At 43.5% G+C, this 26098-nt stretch overlaps 2 protein-coding genes across 2 annotated transcripts in view; one reads left to right on the top strand and one right to left on the bottom strand.

The window, feature by feature from the left end:
* nalcn (sodium leak channel, non-selective) overlaps positions 1-5575 on the top strand; it is a 72937-nt gene extending 67362 nt beyond the window's left edge. Inside the window, 5 exon segments of the mRNA XM_071513358.1 lie at positions 1131-1288; positions 3408-3558; positions 3786-3935; positions 4066-4183; positions 4743-5575. Of these exon segments, the coding sequence (XP_071369459.1) occupies positions 1131-1288; positions 3408-3558; positions 3786-3935; positions 4066-4183; positions 4743-4885 (720 nt within the window). The 3' untranslated portion in view covers positions 4886-5575.
* A 547-nt stretch (positions 5576-6122) lies between these two features.
* LOC139639276 (phospholipase D1) lies at positions 6123-25096 on the bottom strand. The gene is made up of 26 exons (XM_071513359.1): positions 24949-25096; positions 24547-24680; positions 24121-24266; positions 23487-23604; positions 23172-23237; positions 22508-22566; positions 22135-22227; positions 21762-21914; positions 21323-21472; positions 20399-20482; positions 20142-20223; positions 19745-19855; positions 17686-17895; positions 15062-15428; positions 13898-14038; positions 13630-13755; positions 12348-12466; positions 9790-9903; positions 9596-9706; positions 9379-9464; positions 8500-8613; positions 8064-8113; positions 7547-7681; positions 6792-6945; positions 6448-6565; positions 6123-6347 (listed from the first exon to the last, which is right to left on the bottom strand). The coding sequence occupies exons 1-26, from the start codon at positions 25094-25096 to the stop codon at positions 6123-6125; spliced, it is 3414 nt and encodes a 1137-aa protein (XP_071369460.1).
* Positions 25097-26098: the final 1002 nt, after the last annotated feature.

Here is a 26098-nt window from a genome sequence, read left to right as displayed (position 1 = left end):
CATGTATGTTATGGCACCTGACCAAGGCACTGGCAAAAGAACTGGAGTTGGTCCCCGGGCGCTGTACTGCGGCTGCCCACTGCTCCTAGTGTTGTGTATAGGATGGGTCAAATGCAGAGGACAAATTTCCCAACGGGGATAATAAAGTATACAAATACAAATACAAAAAGAGTGGAACACTAGTGTCAAACAAACGTTAATATCACATATCACGTTAATATCACACATCGTATTGCTTATATATTTGATTTTTTTATTTGGTTTGGTTTGATGTATAATATATGTAGGTAGTGTTAAAGTTGTGTGTCACAGTTCAAAAATGTGTGAATTTAGTGAAAAAGTACAGCCTGTAAAGTCTGCTAGAGTGAATTGTGGCATCACGCACTCTAGGCTGGCTCCATAGGGTCCCATTATAAATGTTGAAAAAAGTATAAAACTTAAACTAATTACTCAAAAAGTACAAAAGGTATCAAAAAGCTGAATTAAAGTGATAACGTACTAAAAGTGGTGACCCGTTTAAAGTTTGAATTGAGTGTCTAGCTTAAAGTATGAAAGAGTAGTTAGAGTTCAAAGAGGGCATGGTTTGAACATTCTGTCCATTGACTCCCATTGTAAAAAAAAGTGGAAAAAAGTAGAATAGTTTAAAAAGTATAATAGATATCAAAAACTTGAATACAAGCGCCTATGTCCTAAACAAGCTGAACATTTTAAAGTTTGAATGGAGTTTCTATCCCAAAGTATGAAGGAGTAGATAGGTTAAAAAAAAGTGTACGGATTAAAAATAATAACGAGCGAGAATATTATACCTGTGATTGCTGAGTCAGCAATCACACCATGAGAACAGTGGGTGGTGGATTAAGAATGGAGGCCTCCCATCTATCCATCATTACCCGATGGATATTGCCCTACTAATACGACTGATTGTGTTTCTGGTAAAGGTTGAGCTGTGAAACACCAGATCCCACTCATCGTCACTCTCATCTCCAGTTCAACAAAGTGATAATTTGGGAAAAAAGGGTAGATCTTTCACTTCTGAAGTACACTCTCTTTGTCGGAGTCCCGGCATCATAGGCTTGAGTCAACTCACCATCTCTTGCCTGCTCCTGTCACCTCTCTGGCTCTTTTCCCAGGGTGTGATCCCCACCTCCAGGGTGAAGTTCCTGCTGCGTCTGCTCAGAGGCAGACTGGAGGTGGACCTGGACAAGGACAAGTTGCTGTTTAAGCACATGTGCTATGAGATGGAGAGACTGCACAACGGAGGGGACGTCACCTTCCATGACGTGCTCAGGTGACCATGGAACACCACACGTGCGCACACACACACACACACAAGAACAGAAAGACAGACCAACAACGACTTGATTAACAGGATCCACTTGGAGAACAAAAAACTAAAGATGCGTGATAGTGATGGATTGAAGCTTTAATGTGAAATACAAAATTTGCTCCTAGAAAGCTCAACTCACCAACGATGACTGAACCTCTTTACCACCTCCATCCCACCAGCCACTAAGAAGAAATAATTTTAGGTCCAAGGAGAGCACTGTTTACTGATGTCACATTACATCATTTCTGGGTTTTGAAGTCTTCAAAATTTAAATAGTTAGCTCTTGCTGCCATATACCTTTATTTAACCAGATAAGTCAATTGAGAACCAATTCTCATTGTAAATGAGAATTAGTTCCAAAGAGAGCACTAGGAAGATCCAAAAACTGTCCAGGATGCTCACAAAAAAGCCCAGTCTACCTCTAGATCTGAACTCTTTAAGAAAAAGACAAGAAAATCCTCAGGACAAGAGCAGGTTTACTTTGTCACAGGATACAGTTCTCTAGCAAATCCCATAAAAAGGATAATACACTGAAACTGGAATTTCATTACAAGTGACCCTATTCTTAGGGAAGTTTTTCCTGCCCCTCCTATGATCAGTTTCAAGAGAGCCCCTACATTACAGGACAGGTTAGTGCCAAGCCATCTCCCTGTCAATTACCCATTGAAGGGTACTTACAATTGTAGCTTTTGCAACCATTGTGCTAATATAAAGGAATGTAAGCAATTCAGTGACTTTAAGACTCATAAGGTATATGACATCAAAACATTTATCAACTGTAACACTACGTTTGTTGTGTACCGTTTATCTTGTACTTGTGGTCGCTTTTACATAGGCAACCACAAGTACACATAGGTGTATTTGTCACCTGTGAGTTTATTGGCTTCCTGCTTAGGTGTTTGCAATTATCTTGTATCTGCAAAAGGGGAAACTGTGTGCTGAGGGCTACACCCTGAAGAAGGTTTGTGCCGCTACGCATGGGTTGTAACCCAGTTCTATTTTAACATGCACAAGCTTTGTCTATGTTTTTAAGAATTTCACCATGAAATAGCCATCAGAATAAAGGCTTTTAAACTTTTTGCCAGAAGAGTGCCTTGGACCTTTCTTCTTTTTAGTCTTCCAGAACTGTTTGGGGTCAGAGCCGCACATGAGGAATTGCTGTTTATAGTAATTAGATTTAGCTTTCCTGACCGACTGGGTCTTGGCAGTCAGAGGTTCTCTTGGAGGCCTTTGCTTTATGCCAGAGCTGATGTTTTTGACAGATCAGCTCAGACAGTTCAGTGCTAAACCAAGGGCTATAGCGGTTTTTGGTTCAAATTTTTTTTTGAAGGAGCATGTCTGTTCAGACCAGTAGTGAATGAGTTTTTAAAATAGGACCAAGCATCCTCAGCAGTGGGAATAAGGCCAATTCTGTGCCATTGTACAAGTGCCAGGTCATGTAAGAAGGTCTGCTCATTAAAATTCTTTAGCAGGCATTTATAGATGATCAGGGTAGGGCGTTTGACATTAGCTCCCTTGCGTACACAAGCAATACTACAATGGTCACTAAGGCCTTGGCAAAAAACTGCAGATGTGTACTTGGCTGGCATGTTGGAGAAAATAACATCAATGAGTGTTCCGTTTTCCATAGACTTGGTGTTAAATCTGATAGGAGGTGCGCGTAAAGCCACTGGACCACTTTATATATTCTTGTAAATACCGATTGTAATCCTGTTTGTTAGCAGGTTAAATTCAATGGTACTAAGTTCACTGAACCAATTCAACAAATTACACAATGATCTACTATAAAGCAAGTAGATTAATCGACAAATGGGCTAAAAACTCTGAACCGACGTAGACGGGACTTGCAGCGTCTCACCATCTTGGATGCTATGGGGCCGGCAAAGTGCAAAGTTGTGTAGTGCAGCTTTAGCTGTGAGTTGCTAGTTTGCCCCTATATGCTTTCATTCTGTAGAAGTAGAATTGTGTGTCCCACTAAATCTGCCCTTCTCTTGGCTTTGTGTGTGGGGTTCCCTTGCTTGTGTGTGTGTGTGTGTGTGTGTGTGTGTGTGTGTGTGTGTGTGGGTGTGTGATCCTACAGTATGCTGTCATACCGCTCGGTGGACATCAGGAAGTCTCTCCAGCTGGAGGAGCTGTTGGCCAGGGAACAGCTGGAGTACACCATCGAAGAAGAAGTGGCCAAGCAGACCATACGCATGTGGCTCAAGAAGTGCCTCAAACGCATCCGCGCTGTAAGACTCTCAACATGGTGGAAGAAAAACACACTTGCGCGCGCGCACACACACACACACACACACACACACATTCCCAAAGTATTCTACACTGCTTATAACGTCCAGACACACAAACACACACTATGAACAGTACATTTCCAGAGTACTTGCCATAAGTAAAAATGCAGACAGAAGTCTACACACACACACACATTCACCCCATGTGTCTGTGTGTGTGCTTGTAGAAACAGCAGCAGTCGTGTAGCATCATCCACAGCCTGAGAGAGAGCCAGCAGCAGGAGCTGAGCCGCTTCCTCAACCCCCCCAGCATAGAAACCACCCTGCCCAGCGAAGACCACAATGCTAACAACCCGGACAACCCCTCACAGCCTGAGGTAAGGCCCCGCACACCTGCACACGCACACATTTGCACACACTCACAGCTTGATGTACAGCAAGCGCATCCTATAATCTGCAGGTGGGAGCTTACCCTGCTGAAACAAAGGGTTTTTCTTCTTTGTTTAGCTGAGTGGCCTCCAGCAGCTCCTGAGCCCCACCCTGTCAGACAGAGGAGGCTACAGGCAGGACTCCTCAGACCTGGGGCGACCGCAGAGGAAGTTGGGACAGTGGCGGCTGCCCGCAGGTCAGTGTGCCTCTCTGGCTGTGCAGTCTTTTCTACTGCAAATGGCATAGTGCTGTAGAAGCTGTTGGAACTGGAACAAAGCCTTGCTCATCCTTGTGTGTCATTTGGCTCTGTGCCATGGAAAACTGCTGCTTTATATGATCTTATATGGCCAAAATAGTGTTGTTACTGTAATTCTTATTTACAGTAACAGCCTAGCAAGAGACAAAAGGCCTCTTGATGGGGAACTGGGGGGAAGTGGACAAAAAAAAGACAAAACTAGCAGTTCACAGAAGGCAACAGAAAACATAATAAAAACAGTAACAAGGACACCACTAAAAGCAGTTAAAAGGTGACAAAAACATGTGGCAGCACAGACAGAGATGTTAGTGTAACCATTCTGCTGAGAAACAGTTGTAAATGTTTGTGATAGAGTCTTTGAAGGCAGAGAGAGAGAGATGAAATTGCCCAATGTCCATTTCCAGTGTCTTTTGCAACTCATTCCAGTCACTGGGAGCAGCAAACTGGAGTGAGGAGTGGCCAAGGAGGTTTGAACTCTGTTGTGTGTGTGTCTTGCTAGGTCGCACAAGTGTCAAATCCATTGTGTGCAAGATGAACCCTGTCAACGACGAGGCATCTTCAGGGTCAGAGGTGAAGAAATGGTGGACCCGTCAGCTGACCGTGGAGAGCGACGAGAGTGGCGACGACCTCATCGACATTTAGGGATGAAGTGCAGTGAATCCTGCAGAAGAGGCCGGAGGCTTGTCGGCAATAGCTTCATGTCCTCTTGACCTCCCCTGATCAATGGATACTAGGCGTTTTCTTATCTAATTCTTTTCTATCCAGGTTTGGAACTGGCCAGAAAGAAGGCTTAGCGAAGGCCATCACTGAAACGCTCCTTGAGCAGCCATTTTGAAATACAGCGACAATTTCACACTTCTCTGGATATGTATTTTTTTTCCTGTGTGATTTCGACACGTTTCAATTGTGAAGTTGTTCTATGCAGGCACAGATGGTGTTAAAGCAGACGATGTAGTGGAAAGTTATTCGCTACATTGTGACCAGGAGGGCCACTTTTGTCAGATTCATGAAATGAACTAAGAAGCTGCTACTGTATGTTTTCTACTGTTTTATGTCAACTTTTACCAGGATTCAGTAAATGAAATGAGATCCAGCTCTGCAGCTGTAGTATACAGAATTATTGCAGTAATTATTGTTTAAAGTTCAATGTTAATGGTGTTTCTGCAGCTGCTTTAATTTGTGGTGTCCTTTCATTTCAACGCTTTGTCTCTGTTCACCTGTTCTTAGTCCATGTTTATTGTGCCAATGATGTCCGTTCAGATCTTCAGTATTTATTACATAAATATACATTTTCTTATAGTCACTTTATACTAAATCCAGGTGTCTTGTTCTTAATTACTGTAGAACAAGCAAATGAAAGCAAGATATAGATTCATGACTGTGAATGTAATTAAAGGTTATATGTTATATCTATCTTATGTGATTGTGTGGGGTCAAAAATCATATATTTTGTAAATTATATAAATCTTTTTGCTTTAGATAAAGTATTCCGTTATTCTAATAAAGGCCTACGCTGTTTAGGCATCTATGAACAAAATAAATACATGTGGATTTTTCAAAGGGGGACTTAGAAATAATGTACCTTGTATTTTTGATGGATGTTTTGGAGTTCACATGATATACTTATCATCATAGACACATTGACAGAATAAAAAAAAAACATTTAGTAGCAAAATTCATTACCATTGCAAAACACGGTCATCTGACAAATATCAAAACAGTGAGGTAGCGAACAATATTTAAGTAGAATCTCACAGTGGCATCAGTCTTTATCTGTCCTCAGAGAGTGAATAGTAAAATAGAGATGGCGGCACGGTGCCATGTCACAAGGTCATCTCTAACTGCTGAGGCCTTGGACATTGCACTGGACCGAGTGAGTCTATGTCCAAAGCTCAATGGGCATCATGCCTTCCTTGGAGTTGAAGGAGGGAAAGAGGTTCTCCTCTGACAGAAAGTGGAAGGGAAACTGAACCAGGAAGCCCCGCACCTTACGGAGTTCCTCACTGGCCAATAGCGGGTCCTCGTGGGCCAGGCAGGGGCGGGACACGTATTCCCTTAGGATCCTGTTGTTTAAGACGCCGTCCGTGGGCACACACCTGAATACCTGGCCAGGAAGCGTGCACACAAAACACATGTCTGACAACTTTAACTGGAGGAAGACGGTACTGTGGGGACAGATGGATTCGAATGGTGAGTCTACTCACTTGGTCGTACACACTGGCATTCCTGGCAGCAGTCACCATCCACACTTCCTTATAGAAATGGTCACTGACCGGATCACTGACATCCACACTGGGGTCACTGAGCAACCCTAGGACCATTCTAAAGGAGCACATCAATTGTCGGGTACACATAAAATTTGAGTCACTTACTGTAAGATTAACAATCAAGTATTTCCCTGTTGAAATTTGGCTCTGTCACTTACTGCAGGATTAAAAATCAAGTATTTTCCTTTTCAAATTTGGGCTTTGGAATAAAATATGAACATCTCTGAGTCTTTCCTATCCCTTGTACTCATTTTGCTGCACTAGCTTATGTGCTGTCCTACCTGAAACACTCCACCCTGAGCGACAGGGCAAACTTCCCAGCTTGGTAGATCTCTCCATCCATGACCCCGGTGACCGTCTCGGTGTCCTCCACCACCACCGCCATCTCGCTGTCGCGCTTTCCCAGCATGCTCCTGTCGTTGATGTTGGCCGAGCCTGGAGGCAGCCAGACACAAGTCTAACAGTCTTACAGTCTTACAGTCTTTCCTATTTCTTCTAAGTATGTGGGGTTTTTTTCACTGTGATTTAAAAGACAATACTTGTAAGTTAAATGGTAACACAATTTACAGTCTATGCCCTTTCTTTAGAGAAACAAAGCTCCCCCTTCATCATGAGTGTTTTACAGAGTAAATCTATTCCATTTATGAGGGATTTAATCACCTTTCGGAGTAAAACGAGACAGGATTCGACTAACGAAGGAGGTAATTGAGTGGACAGATGCTGTTTAACGGTTCCCCTAGCACACATCTGCTCATATCGCCCCCTCACTGCAGTCTCTCTGCCTCCACTACTCTGGATTACACTGCCATCTTCTGGACATGTGCTGAGCTTCCCTGAAGAGCCAGTGCTGAGACGTCTGCCTTGCCTCTGCTGGTTTGTTTGGCTGTGTTCTCACTACATGGTTCAAGTTTTGTTCTTTCCATTTCCGCATTATGTATAAAATATATTTACACTGCAACGTTCCTTATCTTTCTCTCCTATAGAGTCATTCCTTGTCCTGGTGTGTGACACTCAGTTTCCATTTCGAAGCACTGACCGATGATGACAGTTCTGTCATCCACTATGAGCAGCTTGCTGTGGACGTAGATGAGCTCAGTGGCCAGCCGGCCATCCAGGTCAGCGTGAGTCCGCAATCCACAGAACGAGATATAGTTGATCCAGCAGTCAGCCACTGTGGAGACAGAACGATACACACACACACACACACACAGTCCTATTAGTTGTACCAGCTCCTCGTTTCATTTCCTTGTGTTCCTTCATGTTGTATTTTTTTCTAGTTAATTCAAAGGCCAATTGGTCTGGGTTAGATTTGAGCTAATTGACTAATGTACTCACTTTAATACTGCTGGCTGCAGCCAGTACATTATCCCTTAACAAGGGCCCTCGTTAGCCACAGAATTAGCCCATTAAAAGAGACGGGGTCTTCATTTGTCAGTTCAAAAGCCCAGTAAGTTTCACAGTTGATGGAGTGTGTATGGGGCTGGCCAGATAATGAATCTGAGGGTGGGCAGAGAGAGTGTAGAGAATCGGCTGCCTGTGGGACGTCTACTTACTCACACATTTCAGTCTCTCGATGATCGAGTGCTCCCCGCGACACATGGTCCTGTAGGGAAACAGTGTGACATCAGCCTTCTTGTCTTGCACTCTCGCCAATCAACTGTCTTTAATTTCTCGTTTCTCCCTCTTTCTTCTCCTCGACCATCCCCTCTTCAGCTCCACTTAGCTCAGAACTAGCTCATCAAAGGGCTTTTTCACTCTTTTCTCATTTTCGCCCTGCGTGGTAGAACACTTTTTTGTCTTTTAATTGCCTCTGCATCGCGTTGGCTCTTACAGGGCCTGTTGTTTTTACCCTCTCCATTGTAATTTGCCCATCTCCCCCTTGTGCGTGTCCACTGCTTATTTAGGGCCTAATTGAGGCACTTTGGTAATTAGGAAGGAAGTCTTTGAGAGCAGAGAGAGTGTAAGAGAGTGTGTGAGAGTGGAGATTACCTGTAATTAAAGTACATGATGGCTTTGATGGCTTGGCCCCCTCCTGATGAGATGTCGCCTTCAAACCCTGGCAGCAGCGGCATCACCACATACACTCGAAAACGCCTCTTCTGCCTACAGTAGAAGTGCGTCATGCACACATTAATGTGTCACATGGCGGAAGTATTGATGTTATTTATTTCCTTATATTTATGTTTGCTGTGGTTATTTTATACTGCATGATTTTATACATTTGTGTTTTATTGGTTGCTATGGTTATTTTATACTGCATGATTTTATACATTTGTGTTTAATAGCTTATTGCTGTGCTTCGTTTTATTTTGTATACTTTTAGTTTTAGTTTAACTTCCTGCTGCCTGGCATATGATTAACACTAAATACCTGCATCTGGTCGAGCTCTTACACTGATAGACATTGCTTTTAACCTATCGGACACGAGGTTGCAGCGGAGGGGAACCAATGGCGCACCTAGGAGGAGGGACCACACACCTGGAGCACGGAAACAAAACTTAAGTAGGCCTACGGCTAAAAACCCCCCTCGGGTCTCCAAGGGCGTGTAAAGACTCTCCTCTTCCAAAAAAGCGAAAAGACTTAATTCTTTTTATTTAAGGGACTACTATTTAATAGTTTTTAACAGATTGTTATCTTTTTTTGTAATAAATTCTTGTTGACCCACCTCCCGGGTTTCGGCTCCTTGGTTGCCTCAGCGTCGCTCCCTACCCGATCAAACAAAGAACCCTTCCAATCCATTTTCCCCTCTCCCCTCATTACAAATGCAGATACTGTATGGCATGGTGGATAGACCCATGCAGAGGTTCTTATATGAAACACACATTCTTGCATGTGGCACACGCACATATCCACACAACACACTCTTACCTGTATGCTCGTAGGATCCTCTCTGTGAGTACATCCCCAATGCAGTTGTGGATGGTTCTGTCTGCACAGCTAATGAAGAACTGGTTCTGGAGTGGAGGAGTGTTGAATCGTACATAGGATTTAGGACCCTCCTTCAGAAAGTTTGAGTCTAAATACGTGGGGCTTCACACAGAGAGAATGTGACCTTGCCCTTGACAAACACAGCGTCTTCTCTCACCTCGATGTATATGAAGTGCTTGCTGTTCTGGATGGCAGAGACGTAGGCTAGGTGGATGGATTCCTCGTGGACCTTCGATCCAATCGACCACTGGCCGACTGATCTCAGCACCTATCGCAAGAGCAAAAAAAGAGGTACTCAGTGCCTGGTTCACTTCCCATCATGACTACCGCTACCTTCCATCATGTCTTTACCTGGATGTTAGCCTCTGTGTGTCTCCCCTGCTGGGGTGGAAGCTCTGTGGGGGCAGAGAGAGACTTGGGCAACAGACAGGGGAAGCACATCGCACCTGAGCGCTTTTTTACCAACTACACATAAAAAAAAAAAGAGAGCATAAACTCATACGCACATACAGTACACGCACGCACACATACACACAAACACAAAAGAAAGAGAGGTTAGACAGACAAATACTGTAGAGACTTGATTACAAAACATAAAAGCACTGAGTGAAGGCCCCACTAAGAGAAGTTTGCTAATTATGGAGCAGAATAGCGTCATGTCACATTTGTATTTGACCAGCAATAGGAGACTAAAAGTCACCAGGCTGCAGCGTGTACCTTAACAGTATGACTGATTAGAGTAAATATGGGGTGAAGCAGGGTAAAGTCTTTCTCTCACTAAGCTGCTCATCTCTATTGTCCCTACCAGACACTATTGAGAGTGTCTGTCTGCAGCCTTAAGCAATTCAAGGGACATGGACAGAGGTTAAAGCAGGGTCTGCCTCATAAGGAGGCCATTGTTCCTCGGGGCCAATCAACCGTCTCCAATGTCTTCCATTCCAAAAGAAACACAAAATAATCTGGCATGTTCACTTGTACAGTAGCGACTAAGTCTTTAATCCTTTTTATACATAAGGACACAATGAAGTGTGAAGTGGCTTTCGAATGAAGGTTCTGTTATGTTCATCTGTGTATCTCTGCAGATTAATATTCTGTTTTCATTATTTTAATCCAGATCGCTGTTCATTTTCGATCCTTGATATAATGCCTCCCCCCCTTTCCACACATCCTTAGCCTCATAAATAAGGTGGTGGCGGTGCAAATTAGCCGCCTGTATCTCTTGTCAACATCCACCCCAGGTCCAGGCCTGATCTTGTCCCCATGTTTTGAAACAGATGGCTACTACTACAATAAAAAAGTAGCAAATTATTTTAGCAGCAGGCGGCTAAAGCAATTAACAACTGGCATAATGTGTTGATTAAAATCCATTCAGTCTCAATGAAGAGAGAAAAAGTCTCATTTTCCACTCAGTCAGTTGGCGTACATCCGAGAGAGACACCTCTCAGAGTACAGTGACCTTGACCGGACCACAGCTGGCACTCACCCACAGACCAAAAAAAGATTCTGCAACCTAATTCATTCACCATTGGTATAGGCCTACAGTGCAGTAACAGGCCCAGCCTTTCTTGTTGCATTTCTTACAATAAAAGATGAAAAATGCAACTGAACTAATTGCTAAACTTTTTTTGGGATGTGTTGTGTTGCCACTGAGAGTTCTGCAAGAAATTAAAAGTCGGGGCCTTTTTCTCTACTGTGGGATATTGGATCAGGGAAGACTGAAACTGAATTACTGTATCTGCTGCACTATGTCGAGTATATTGTCAGATTATACACATTAAAAAATTCTAACAGTGAATGTGACTTTAAACTGCAAGAATTTCATCTCAATTCAAGCTCAAATTCAATCTCAATCCCACACAAACTGTGAAGCTCTCATATCTAGCTTTCATCTGGGGTTTTCTCTCTGCACCCTGATCTCCAAATCTCATCTGGGATTGGCTTTTTTCTGCCTAATTAGCACAAAAATCTTCTACTTTTCCCTAGAACTGACACTAAAATGCCTGTTTCATGCTTCAGTTTTTCAGATTGCTTTCTTTTCATGTTCCATTTTCTTTTTCCTTGACTTTGAGACCGGTTCTTTTGTGACAGTGATGAATGCGGAAAATGATTTTCAGGCCTTGTTACCTCATCAGCAGCAGTCAATTGCCACCCCATTGACCACTGAGCATCCAATGAGACTGCACTTTGTCTTTGAGCCAGAAATTCTCATTTTCACTAAACACCTAATCAGTCCCATTCATCTGGCTATGGTTCCCTAGTTCCCCTGCTCTACACCTGGCTTTGGCTTCTTTAATTACTGGGAGACAGGCTTTGTCTGATCTGGAGCCAAGCTTGGAATATGAGTGGCATATTCGGAAGGAAATCATACAGGCTCAAACCAATTCAATTACCCACCAATCAAAGTAGAAAGGCCTGTAATTGCAGTGAAAGGGGAACAGTGAGAGCCTCCACTTCAATCCAAGCATTGAAGCCATTATTAGCAGGGAACAATGCCGACCTGCAGGGGGTGCTAAGCTCAAACTAATACATATCACTCCAGAGAGCAATCTTATATAGATCACTTGGAGAGCATTTTTTGACTGACACACTCCTGACTGTGACTACCGCACTCAGTGAGACATTTAGTTGATGATTTCATGTTTTTAGCTGTGCTATTATGTCAAATTGCACAGGCATATGATGCGTGTGAGCGAGAGAAAGTGCAAATGGATGTGACATTATGAAGAGGCAATGTATTCAGACGGCAAAGCGAATTAGGAATTACTATTTGTAAGGTACTAGTAATATCAGAATCAACAGCAGTGTGTAAGAAAGAAGGCACCATATCAGTTATAATATTAAGGTGAGAGGTATGTTAATAAAAAAAAAAAAGAGCTGAGTACGGTTGAGATGAATGCATTTCTCCATACCTTTGTAAAATTCCATCTCTGAATGAAATGTCTGGCTACATCCCTCGCCGCCTTGCCCTGTACTGCCACCCCAATATCATGCCAAGGCATTCTGGGAGTTTTGTACCTGTCAATAAAGTCTTCAAAGCAAACAAACAAATAGCAAAACAACATCACACACTACAAAAGGTCAATCCCAAGTTGAAGAAGTCTGTCTCTCAGACCCCCTCGGTGTGTGCTGGAACACTGTGCATCCACACAAAAGACCAACTCCCTTCTCCCCAACTCAATAAGCATCCAAACATGGTTCCTCATCCTATTGAGGAGATCAAAGATTGCCTTTAATTTCCCCTCCCTATCCTCTGGAAATGGTGGAAGATTTTAATGTATGTATCTGTCATCCGCCCCCTCCTCCTGCTGAGTCCTACTTAGTCATTACAATGTAAGCCCCAGACCCAGAGCTATACAAAAGCCCAGACAGAGAAATAGAGTGGTGGATACAGAGACAGAGAAATATAGAGGGCTGCAGGCAACTGACAGAAACCCCCACTGGCTGCAGAATGTGATAGTTTGGGACAGCTCAGGTACAAACTGACAACTTCGATTTTGTGTTTTCTTTATTTTCTTCTTTTTCTCTCTCCTTTTTTGGCTCCATTTGAAGATTTCCAATAATGATATCAAAAGAGAATGCCGTTGTCATATAGTTTGTTTTCTAAATGTAACCTTTCACTGCTCTGCAGTCACACTCAATTTTTCAGATTCAAAAAATTCTATCTCATGTATGCTCATGCACACACACACACACACACACACACACACACACACACACACACACACAAAAGCAAACAAACAAAATCAAACAACATCAAACAATATCAAAGTGAAAATCAGTGTCCTTCATGGATTGTATGATGTTACAGATTATTTTCTGCTTGGCTAGGCACAGCTCTGATTTTTTAAGACAGTGTAGATCTGATTTGAAAATAACATTTTGATATTGGGCATGACAACTTCACAGCAATTAAGTTCAAGATGGAGACAGAGCATGCCGAGAAGTGTGAAAACCTAGACGGCTGGTCAAAAGATTATTTATATAGATGTGCTTCATTTTCCTTTGCAACCTAATTCTAATTATCTAACCTAATTATTCACATGTATCTAGATAGCATAGCTGTCTGGATTTTCCACATCTTGACTTCATAAACTCCCAGCAAACAGACTATACACTCTCACACAGAAGCCCTCTCCTTAGTACTGGAGGCAGTTAGGAAACCAAACAAGCAAGTCAGCAACTGTACAATACCGTCAAATGGTTTGTTGAGCTTGACCCAGTCCTTGAGGATGAAGTTACAGTAGTCTTTACCGTGCCAGAAACGTGCCTCTCCACACAGCTCATTATTACTGATGTGGCTCCGCAGGGAGCCTGTCTCTGCGGACACACACACACACAAATACACCCACACACACGCACACACACACAAAAACACACACAGAAGGAAATAGACTTGTAGAATTAGTGGAATTTTGTGGAAGCTGGCTAACTTGCCACATATATAAACGACTGGACTCACCATAAGGCAGTGGTAAGGAGTAATGGAGGCCAAGGGATCCAGACTCACTGGAGCGCAGAGACAGACTTTTGTTGTACCAGTCTCTGGGTGGGAGATGAGGGAGCGTCCTGGAGCTCAGGCTGCCTCCACTACTGCCCTTCTCTGTGGACAGGACACACACGAATACACACAGATGCAGCCATCTTGGCAGTCTCACATTTTTTACAAACTTGCTGCACTACTGCTGCAGGATTGCTCAACCTCCAAGATTATTTGTTTGGAAAAGTCTGCAGTAATCAGGATAGATCCAGATTTGAGTAGAGTTGTAGGTTTAACGACATTAAGCAGACTGTTAGATCTGATTGGTTCTGAACAGTTGCCATGTTTACAAATGTCTTTACAGTGCTGTAGATTTAATATCCAAAGACATTGTATCTACAGCCCTCTTAGTAATCATGTATAAGTGCTTTTCTGTCCTGCTCGTTATGATGTATTACACCATAGCTATTGTTATTGTTCTTGATGGCAACTAATCATTTTAGAATTGCACTGTGCTTTCAACCACAGCCAGGAAGAAAGCCTCCTCATTAACATACTGAAGTACCAACAACAAGCTCAAACCACGTCACAAGTTACAGGTGCCAGCTACTTTTTTATATGTTCAGTCTCAGCCAAATTCATAACCAAGTGAGGAACGGCCTTCAGATGGCTCTACCAAGGATGATCAAACAGGTGGTGAGATGCTGTTCAGTGTCAGCTATTATTGGCAGCCATACAGTATGGAGGAGGCACTACTATATATAAAACGGTATTCGTAGCTTTGGACTATAGATTGAGCACTGTGTAACTGACAGTTCAAGCAAAATGAGCTTTACAGTTCAAGCCCCTTTGCTGTTTAACATGGACTTAAATAAATGATTCTAATGGGTGTTAGTGTGACATTATGTGATACTTTATTGATCCCCGTGAAGAAATTTTCATTTTTCTTATTTTCACTCTGCTGCCCCCAGAGGCATGTGAATGTGCATGTGCAATGTGTATGTGTGTGTCTGTTTATGTGTACATACAAGTACATGTACAGTATACGTCTGTATATATGAGTATGCGTGTGTGTATGTATGTGTGTGTGTGTATGTGTGTGTGTGTGTGTGTGTGTGTGTGTGTGTGTGTGCGTATCCCGCTCACTTGACTCTGCTCCCCCCTCTGAGGCTGCATTGTGTTTGCAGAAACCATGAAGGGTTTCATCGTCATAGGCTCCTCCTTGGTGAATAATGCTGGTCAGACCTTCTCCTCCACTTTCCTCCTCTTGTCCTACAACAAGAGGAACCACACTTCCACACCATAGCCTCTGCTGTACTGTAGCAGCGAAGGGGACAGCGCTGTACACCTCCCCAGGATCTATCACCATAGGTGGGACAAGGTTGCTGTAAGCGTGCCCCTGATGCTCAGCTGCTCTATGCCTCCTGGGTCTTCTTTCTAAATCAGCCAGGATGTCTCCCACTTCAGAGTAGCCGTGCTCCTCCTCATCCTCCTCAGCTGCAGTGGCAGATCTCTGCAGAAAAATGGGCAAAGCGCTACCATAGGAGACAAAATTACAAGTGTCGGGCCCAAGAAATATTTTGTTATATGCTACTGTATGTGATGCTCCATTAGAACAGAGAACATCATGTACTTCACGCTGTGTGCAAGATGAGAGAAAATAGAACTAATGTTATGCAGATACAAGGGTGAAAAGACACATCTCCTTTCATGTAATGTAGCAGTTAAATGTGATCTTTACAGAGACTGTGTGCTCTCATGTAACAGACGACTGTGGGCTAAAGATACTCTTGACTGTACCCTCTCACGGCTGAACACTAATGACTCATAAAGCATCACTGCCACCTCAACTTGACAAATGGCAAATGTCAGCGGCATATTCTCCTGGTAGGCATAATTTTATTAAGTGCAAATATCACTGTGCTCCTTAGGAGACACTCTCAAAGGTTAGACCAACAGCTGTAGCAGTTTCATGTGTATTAGCTGAGATTTTGCAGCGGGTCGGGCCCCCCTGAGTTGATGGATACAACCAGTCAACCATGAGGAGGGATGCTCTAACTAAATGCAATAAGGAGACATTCGGGCAAAGATCATGTTTATTTAAAAGCCTGGGACAATAACCTAATGGAGGACAGTAAGGTAAGGGGGAAGAAGGAGAGAGAGAGAAAGAGAGAGAGAGAGAAAATGAGAGAGACTGATGGCATATAGAGGGGCAGATCATTTTCTCCCATTTATTGGCTGTGGTAATTTGTTGACTCACTCATCCATGCAGAGTCTTTATGTTTAATGCAGGCCTCCAGAGGGGAAAGGAGGGAAGAGAGGGAGGAAGAGACGGGGAGGTGGGGGGTAGGAAATGGAAAGACGGGCGATAGGGGGTTAGGGGGGACCCTGAGAGATTAGCCTCCACTTCTCAGTGTGAGAGACGGAGGTGGATGAATATCAACCCTTAAAGTGGGCCCCAGATGCTCCCTAATGGGGATTTCACATCGGCCTGACCCTGCTCAATATAGCTGCCAAATAATTGATGGGAATATGAAAATGGATGTTGGGTCCAAATTCTCTGTCAAAGACTGGCAAACAAGAAGCTCTCGGTTGACAAATGCAGCCTGTTTGACCATACATGTGGTGTGCATGTATGGTTAATTATGTATAGTGTAAATACAATACCAAAAAAGTACAAAATTTAACAATCACAACATAGCATATAACATTTAGGCTTATGAAAATGCATCTGCCTCTGTCATAAAGAGGAAATCAACAGGCAGAGAGCCTCCCTAACTCCCACTCCGGTGTCAGGCAGCTGTCAGGTGCATGTCTGGACTTTGATATGTGTTGTGGTCTGACACCCATCATCCACACCCAGCTGTTACCGGCATGCCAGCCCCGTCCCTGGCCCTCGAAAGGGTCATATCCATGTGGACAAACATTGGTGGCCCACTGCTGGCAACGGCTCCCTGTGAGTCCCATTTACGGTGGGTTTACCACTGTCTGCTCTACTTAGAGAGCAGGGGACATGCAGCTATCGTTAACAGCTAGAGACGAGGACCGAACCCTGAGACGTATCGTATTTATAGTGTATTATAGCGTAGAGTCACACCGTGGGAGGTTTCATGGTAAATAAGTGTTTTTCCCAAAGTTTCTGAGTACTGTGTGGCAGAAGTTATCTACTTCAAAAAGTTGTTGTTGAAAGTGGCAGAACTAGAACTGGATGTGGCAATTTGATGGTCTGGACCCTGAGAACTTTTATCCTTCTTTGAGAGTAAAAGAAAAGCCTGGGACTCGATTCCAGCCAATGACCCTGGTTTGGTCGGATAACTGGGTTCATGCAGGCTCATTTGACATCATATCATACTCTGGCATCATGGTTGGACAAAGAGCTATGTTGTCTTGTCTCTGTTTTTATTCTGTGTATTTAATTTACGCTTTTTTTGCCCACTCTCAGCACCCATTGCACATCGGACTGTCCTGGAAGGGGGATCCCTCTTTGTGATGCCCTTCCAAAGGTTTCTACCATTTTTCCCTAATGAGTAGTTTTCCTTGTTCTCATTGAGGGTTTAAGGTTGGAGTGTCGTTTTCATTTATTGCTTCATAATGTGGCCATTGTGAAGCCCTTTGAGACTGATACTGTGATTAAAGGCTATACAAATAAACTTGGCTTGACTTGACTAGGCTGGGCTAAAAATAGTGTATCTCCCCAGGTATGGGCTAAGGAGACAGCTGGTCTAGATCTTCCCCTAGTAGGGTTCAGGACTGAGGATAGAGTGTCTTACCATGGTAGGGTTTGGGGAGAGGCCTGGGCTGGGCTGAGGGCTTCTCCTCACACTGCCCACATCAGTCAGTCTATGCTGGGAGTCGTCCCAGCGGCCATAGGCCAGGTCAATGCCTCCAAGGAAGGCTAGCGATTGGTCAATCACTACAGTCTTCTCATGATGCGCCCATAGTAGTGCTGTGGAGGGCATGTGATCCGGGTGGCGGATCACCTATCAAGACAGACAGACAATGACGATACTGGCCAAGTATCAACACTCTGTGATATACAGTAGCATACAGCAATTATGGTCAATAAAATTGCTTGTACTTCATATGGAACCTGCTTTCCAAAGCAGCAGGCTGTTCTCCAGCTCTCCTATACAATCCCTAACAAAAGAGGGATGTAACCAATGTACTTGCTTTCACTGAGCCTCACATCATCTTAACTTTGAGAACAAAAAGATGAGATCAACATTTTTAGGCTGGTTCTAGGCTGGTTTACCATTCCTCAGTACATGAACCAAAGATGTCCCTATGCCACAACAGAGTATCCTTTGGGCATAGACGATCAAAATGACATAAATAAAGGCCTAGAGCTATCTCAGGCTATATAGAAACTGATCCTCAGCCCATAGAGAAAGCAATGGACTGATTCTATATACCCTGCTGCTTAAAATAGCAGGTCTCTGGAGCAGGATGTACATGATGTGCGAAACATCTGCGCCCCTCTGTGCACCTTCCCCAGTGTTTAGAGATTTCCGCCTCTACAGCAAGGATGTGCACACACACACACACACACACACACGCAGGGCCGAGATATACTTCCATTACCCAGCTGGTATGTGTTGGAGCTCCTCGGGGTGTGTGTGTTTGCATGTATATGTGTGTATTTGTGCGTGCGTGCACGTGCATGTGTGTGTCTCTGTCTGCGTCTTTGTCTGTATGTGTCCCCAGCCACTTCCCAGTATCAGTTCTCGGCACACTCTCTCCACCAGCGCTGTCATAAGATAATGTGACAGGGTGTCAATCATGCCAGGGCCTGGGGTGCCATGGCGATGAGAGGGTTTTTGGCGGAACGCTTTCGTGAGCAACACCAGGGAGAAGGCAGCAGCAGGGACTACAGAACAAATCAACCTAACCACTGCCAGGTCTAGCACATCCCTCTTTTTTTTTTTCCTACAATCCCCCTCTGGCCACTTCCTCCATCCAACCGCTCCGTTCTCTTGGTGTAAGCCCCGGCCCCTCCGCTACAGAAGCCAGTGGGGGTGGCATCCAGCACATGATCTAAGTATCCATCCCATCCCGTGCCCAGGGGCCTGTACTGTACAGTAGCTGGCACAGGCTGGGCGCTGCCACTCTTCCACCCGGCGCTGTGATGTGTTATGATGGCTCCGTCACTCTGGGAGGCAGGGCCGCAGACACCTGTGGAGGCGCCGGGTAAAGCTGATGGAAACGGACAGGACTTTCTCTCCATCTCTGTCTGGGGAGGACTGTTGACGACTGAGCTTAATGCTGGTAGTTGTCATGGAAGTTCAATGTCTGGACTGCGGTTATTATAGGTATTATTCTGGATATTGTAGTTTTGATAATAATAACCCATGTGGGGTTACATTACACCCATGTGGGGTTACCAATAATCACATTCTGTGATTATTGGTAAGTCAGTCATGTGGTAATAATGACAGTAAAGAATGTCTAAATCCAAATCTAAGTTAGCAGTCCTAAGCCATTTCAGTGACATAGTATTCTGTTGGTATTGTGTATTGTTGGTTTTATTGCCTGGTCTGCATTCTGCCTACACTGATGCACTTTACCTCACACAGCCTGTGTTGAGGAGTCACACATTAATAAAAACGTATCTAAAAACAGGAGAAGCAATAAAGATTGCTAACTACCTCCATGGATAACACAAGAGTTTGCACAGCAATTGGTAAAGCATGGCTAGTTTGCTTGTGATTTATGGAAATTATCATCACAGCTGGAAAGCGTCTTTGACTATCAGATTGCTTGGATGAAACTATTGAACAGTTACACATAATAAGTAAGTGTAGAAGTTGAAAGCATTCTTCGCATCCGTACCCTGATGTTGGAGTGCAGGCCCATGAGTGTTCTCTTGGTGTACTCGCTGTTCAGGCCCATGACGACCTCCACTTCCTTATAGAGCAGCACGCTCACCTTCACCCCCTGCTCCTATACATATACAGCAGAAAGGGAAACAATGACTACAGACAAAGATTAAATACGCACATAAGTCATCATCATGTTCAGTATTGTGCAAATCAATATGTAACTGTTGTGATGCTGTGGTGCAGTGTTTCCCTCAAATATATTTTCTCTGCAGCTTGGAAATGCTGTTAGATTAGCAGTTAGACTGTGCTTGAATGGAAATCTTTTTGGTGGGGTGGCAGTTATTCTAGGCTGAACTGTCCACCCCAGCTACTCAGTGGTAGGGAGAATAATAGCGGTGGATACTTACTGCTTTCCTCTTCAGTATATAATCCAGTCTCCAGGTGTTGCCATCAACCACCGGCCTCTTCAAGAATATTTCAGGACTCAGCCTGACGCAGAGAAAATATAACAATTACTAACTGAATGAATGAATGACTGGCACAGTGTCTGCCTGTGAGGACGGCCGTATTCACACCACAATCACAGTTGTATATGTTAGCAATATCTCCTGCAGTGTAGGATAAGTGAAGAGAGAAGCTCATTAGAAGTCAAACTCCTCCGTACCACCAGGCTGTGATAAAAATCTCCTCTTTGGCTCCCTCCAAGGCATCAGCGATGGCATCAAAGTAGCCAGCAGCATTGACAAACCTGTAAGCAACAAGCATACCACTGACTTCTGAGATGGGACACCATATCATTCAATTCTCGAAAGAGAAGATTGCAAGGCAGTTTTATTTCTTTAATCAAAGGTCTTTAATGTTAAAGGACAATTCCAGCGTTTTTTGAGTTTTTTCTCCTTTCCTGCATTCCTTACAATTTTACATTGTTTTCCAACGCTCTCATATCACGTTATGAGATATGTTATTTTTCCTTTATTTTAGTTGTTTTTCAAAATAAATATTTTGAAACAAATTACAAGTTACTCCCAGTAAAGAGGAAGGCACTAAATTAAAGCTGTACTTGTGTAAAATTGTGCTTTAATTTTCATTTAATTATACGGACTATAGCTAGTGGAAGCATATTGCTTTGGTTTGTATGTTGGCTTGATTGGGTTGTGATTGATAGAAGGCGGGTCCTAACGTAACCACAGAAGATGCTATTGGTTTGAAAGTTTTATTTTGGAGAGGAAAAATCTGAAATCGGACATGTAGTGAACCAGAAACTAGAAAGCGGAGCCCAGTACGTCTCGTCTCGCCTGTTGCGGTGTTATAGGCTGATATTAGCATTCTGATGCAACTTTGCAAAACATGATTCATAGCGATGGACTACCTTTACCCACTGAATTGGACATCTTAGGAGTTGTTTTCTAGGCCGTTTGGAATTGAATGGAAGTGAATGAGTCTGAGAGGTATGGCAAATCTAATTTAAAATATTGTTAATCGTAGCGTATGTATGTAAAAACTGTCACAATTAACATTAAAGGGATGAAAAACATAAAAAATTAGCAAAAAAATCTGATCACGCAGGAACAGTCCTTTAATGCCCTACCATTGCGTGGCTGTGTTCTCCCTGACTGGGGCGAACGATCCATGGCGGTTCTCCCTCAGGAAGTCTTTCCCATACTTCTGGGAAAACTCATGAATGGAGTGGCCCCACCAGCGGGCCTGGCGGTAGGTGGAGCTCTTGATTGTCAGCGTCCTAAGAGGAGACGCATATGTAAGTTATAAACAGGATGGATTACTCATCGAGGAAAGCGACCGTTTACGATATATACTATGTTTTTTCTGTACCCCTTCATCAGTGGATCCTGATGGAAATAACACGCTGTGCCCCCTGAGGACACATCCAGCACGGATGTGGCATCCGTGGCTTGTATGTGACGATATGGCTCAGGCCACACACATAATCTGTGTAGGAGTGCAGTCAGCACAAATGTGTGGATATGCTATCAAAGCAAAATGTAAATATGATAAGAACAGAGGCCTGCCTGCAGAGGTTCTCGACGGTGACTCCGTGGCGGACGCCGGTCTCCTGGGTGCCTATCTTGATGTGAAAGCCCTTATCATAGAGGATCACCGTTCCCACCTGGCCGTCCTTCGGCCTCATGTAGAGAACAAAAGAGTCCTTCACCACCAGCCATCTGAAACAAGCACGAACACACACACACACACACACACACAAATCTGAGTCTCTCTGGAGGGATTCAGTGTACAGAAAACTGAATCTGTCACACCCCAGATGCAAGGGATGACAGAGGTAATCGATAACATGGGAGACACATTTGATATAGCTTTTATACATATTTACTTTGCTACAGAATAATGTGAACAAAAACAGTGTGTAATCACGCCACCTCTTACCTTTTAGACCAACAGTAACAGACACTGTTGGATCCACACCAGTAACACACTGGAAATGTATTTCCTCCTGACTTCTTCAAGATTAACCCTTCACTTGACACACACACACACACACACAGACACACACACACACACACACACACACACACACACACACACACAAACCCAAAAAGACCACTGCCACATTACTGATTGATCAAAGAAATCTTCACTGGCATCTTTCAGGGGCGTAGTGAGGTAATCAAGTAAGGAAGCAAAAGATTGGCAATTTTTCTAGATCTGTGCATTTATAATTCAAATGATCCATATGATATCATGTGTGTCATCTTCAAACAACATGCAGCATAGATAAATGAAATGGGCACATCCTCACATTCCTTTGGGCCCCAGGTCCTCAATGAAGGAGATCTGACTGACTTCCAAAAAGTCCAGCTGAAACATGCAGACAGACAGAGAAGAAAGAGACGTGTGAAATAAAAAAAAAACTTCAACTGGTTTCCTGATAGTAATGAAACACATTAGAATGAGCAATGCAATGAAAGTGCAATGACCACTTTCTTTTTCAATCTCTGAAAAGTATGGAGTTCCAGAAATTACCCCTGACACATTTGGCAGCCTAATCAAGTTGGAAACTTTGTTTCAGAAAATAATACTTCTCTTATGTTGCACATATTCTCTAAGAACAAATTGACTTTGTCTTAAGATGCTTACGGTGCACTTATGCATCGTTATTATAATGTGTCATCTCATCACTTTTATTCTGTAGGTAATGGATATTAGCGGCAATCCTGGCTCTTTAAGTGATAGTTTCTTTGCTCCTGCCTGCTGTGTTTCCCCTCATTAATGCAAGCCATTCTCCATCACCGTCCTCTGTGAAGCGACTCTCCTCATGCAGGCCATAGAACTCTGACAAGGATGAAATTACCGTTAGCTTTCAGGCCTAATTAGAGTGTAGATGGTTCACCTTCGACGGGGATGACTGTATTGATGTCATTCTCTTACAAGACAAGGCTTTGACTGTGAGTAGCCACGCTCACCGTCGCTGGGTGGATCCTGTACATGGTTCTCTTCAGGATGTTTCTCAGGTAGTCCTCCAGCTGCATCTGTCACACACAGAGTCAAGCCGTTTCTAACTCCACTGAAGGGAAGTGCATGCATAGCCTAACAGCATTATTCACAAACAGCAGTAGGCTACCCGAGTTACCGCACTGATATTTTATTGTCATATAAACACCGTCGCCACATTCTATTACATTCATTACACGGTGCGTGATTGCACTGCATTTCAGAAGCATTCGGGTGGATGGGATCAATAAGCTGCACTGTATATTGTTACTGATACCAGCTCTCACTTTTCTGCTGCTGAGCTGCTCCTGTTTGACCAGAGCATCAGGTCTCCGTGGCAACGTGGGAATGTGTCCTCCTCGGAAGCTCTTGTGGCATTTGAAGGAACGTCTTTTAACAGCGTGGCTGCAGCACACAGGGACGAGAGGATGACAGTATTAACTTGTGTGTTTGCTGACGCTCATTCATTTCTAATCTGAAACATAACACATCGGATTGTTGTGCGAAATAATAATTAAAAAAACCTTATTAACTTTGAGACTGAGAGCATAAAAATATAAATCTTGAACAGTGAGTGACAGTCAATCATTCTCTCCAAATCCTAATACCGAATGCTCAACCAGACTCCGCACTATTTCATTTGGTTTGGAAGTTGCTCTTTTGAAATCTTTCACTGGGTTTGTTATATAAATGAATTTTCGCTGTCTGCGAGAACATGCTTTATTTTTCCATGCTGCTGAACAGCAGTAAATGGGGCGACAGAAAGAAAATTGGAGAGAAATTGAGTAGGCTACCCTCAACTGAGAAATGAACAGTCACGAAAATATGTTTCTGGCTCAAAGTCAGTTTATAGCTATTTGAGTGTGTGTGTGCTGCATATGTAAGTGAGTGACAAAAGGTGAGTAAATTAGCAGTTCTTACATGCGGGTTGGCAGGGGGAGCTTTAGAAGAGCCTTGAACTTCAGCAGCTCCTGATGAAGAGCTTGGAAGTGCTTGAAACGGCGTTTGATTTTCCACGTGAAGTCCCCGTGGCTCAGCTCAATCGTGTAGAGATTGGGATTCAGCACCTTTGAGGTGAGCATTTCAAAAGGAGACAGTTCAGCTCCACCGCGTCAATACTGCCTTACAAGAACTTAAGAAGAGATGAAACAGGTGTAAAGATACAATAGTGTCTTTATTCACGGGAAGCTTTTGGGATTGTGATATTATGAAACTTTTGATCAGAAAACGCGAGGCTTACAGCTTCGTCGAAATAACGAACGCAGACGGCTTTTAAGGAGGTTCAGACGGGGCATGTGACAAACGATGATTCAGTACCTGGTTTACAGTCGATTATATCTCGCTCACCTTCGTTGTTGATGTGAACCGTTCCACTTCTGTCACCCGGACAAAAATAGGAACGTTCTCCAAGAACACCATGGTGTCCAGCGACTTGAATGGGAGGAAGTTGTAAATCGTCTTAAAGGGAATGATTCTTGTCTCTAGAACAAAGACACAACTAAGGATTGATAAGGACCCAGAAATGTTAAGAAGACGTTTTTATCTTCCCACATACTGTACAGTGGGTTGGAACAGACTAAGCCCACTGTAAACCCACTCTAAGTCTCTGAAACACCACCACGACTCTGCCCAATCACTTTAGGTATTAGAACAAGGGAAGGAAGCGATTGAGAAACACGACTCTTGGCTGTCTTTCCCTCTGTTTTCTGTATTTAAACTCTGAGCCAGGACTGACCATGTATGACTGACCTTGTGGCTTGCCATCACAGCGGTCTCCATGGCAGCAGAGGTCCGGCTCCTCGTTGTCATTGGGCAGATCATAGCAGTCTAGACTGTCAGAGAACTGGCTCATGACTGACTCTGTGTGCTCCAGGGCAGAGATATTCACCATGGCCATCTTCCAACACAGCACCCTTGGGAACCTGCGACACATCATATACCAAGTCTACAGGAATGTCACCAGCAGCCCCTATCGGAGGTGATACTTTATGCAAATAAGCAAACTGCAGCTAAAACTCAAGGGCAATGAAAGTACATTACAGTGAAAGATGATTCTTTTTCTCGCAGCACAAGAAGTTGCTATCTGATAATTAGAGAACATGTGAAACATGAAATAGTCCTCTACCAAGAATGTAATAAAAAATAAACTTCCTGATTAGAAAACATTCACTTAATAAACAACAATATATATATATAAGCGTTTGGAGAATATCATTGTATATCAACCACTGCCATCTGAGCAAATCACTGCAATGACTGTGATTGGAGGCTACATCCTCCACTACAAGACATTGCGTGATACTGAGCCATTTCTTCACTTTCACGCCATTTGACCCTGACCTTTCCTTTCGACTGTCATTCCATGTACTGTCAGGCTGCACACAATCAATGTCTGTCACCTTCAGCATGATCACAAGACATTGGACCCTCCCTGACAGGGCCTCCACTGGCGGCCCTGTCACCCTGCATTTGGGCCACTAGACCTTCTTTTGGAGATCCTGGGACATCCTCCCTCATTATCTCCTTCACCCCGACCACGCTCCACCCGCCCCACTGGAAGTGATGCTAATAACATGGATTCTGACTGACTGACATGGGTGAAGAACAGGGACATATGAAATCCATACTTCATGCATTTTGCATGGGGGGTAATTAGGTGATTTTGTGGGTACTAAATGGTTCTGCTGAAGAATTCATGTTCTTACTCAGTAAGACATGAAAAATTCTGCTGAGCGCTTTGAAAAGGCCAGATTGGGAAAATAAATGATTCAAGCACTGAACTGAATTGAAATTTTTTAGTGGAGAAAATACTGGCAGTGGAGGTTAAGTTAGTTGTCTTTCCTTTTTCCAATCCTGGTGTATCTTATAAATTCTGGAGCCTCACCAACACTGGCAGCAC

Source organism: Centroberyx affinis, unplaced genomic scaffold (assembly GCF_046629955.1).
Source record: "Centroberyx affinis isolate AG114_WGS23_722 - 3 ecotype Tasmania unplaced genomic scaffold, CSIRO-AGI_Caff_v1 ptg007038l_1, whole genome shotgun sequence".
NCBI classification, from domain to species: Eukaryota; Metazoa; Chordata; class Actinopteri; order Beryciformes; family Berycidae; genus Centroberyx; species Centroberyx affinis.
Note: the sequence above shows the minus strand (reverse complement) of the source record. Positions and strands in the feature narration are given on the sequence as shown.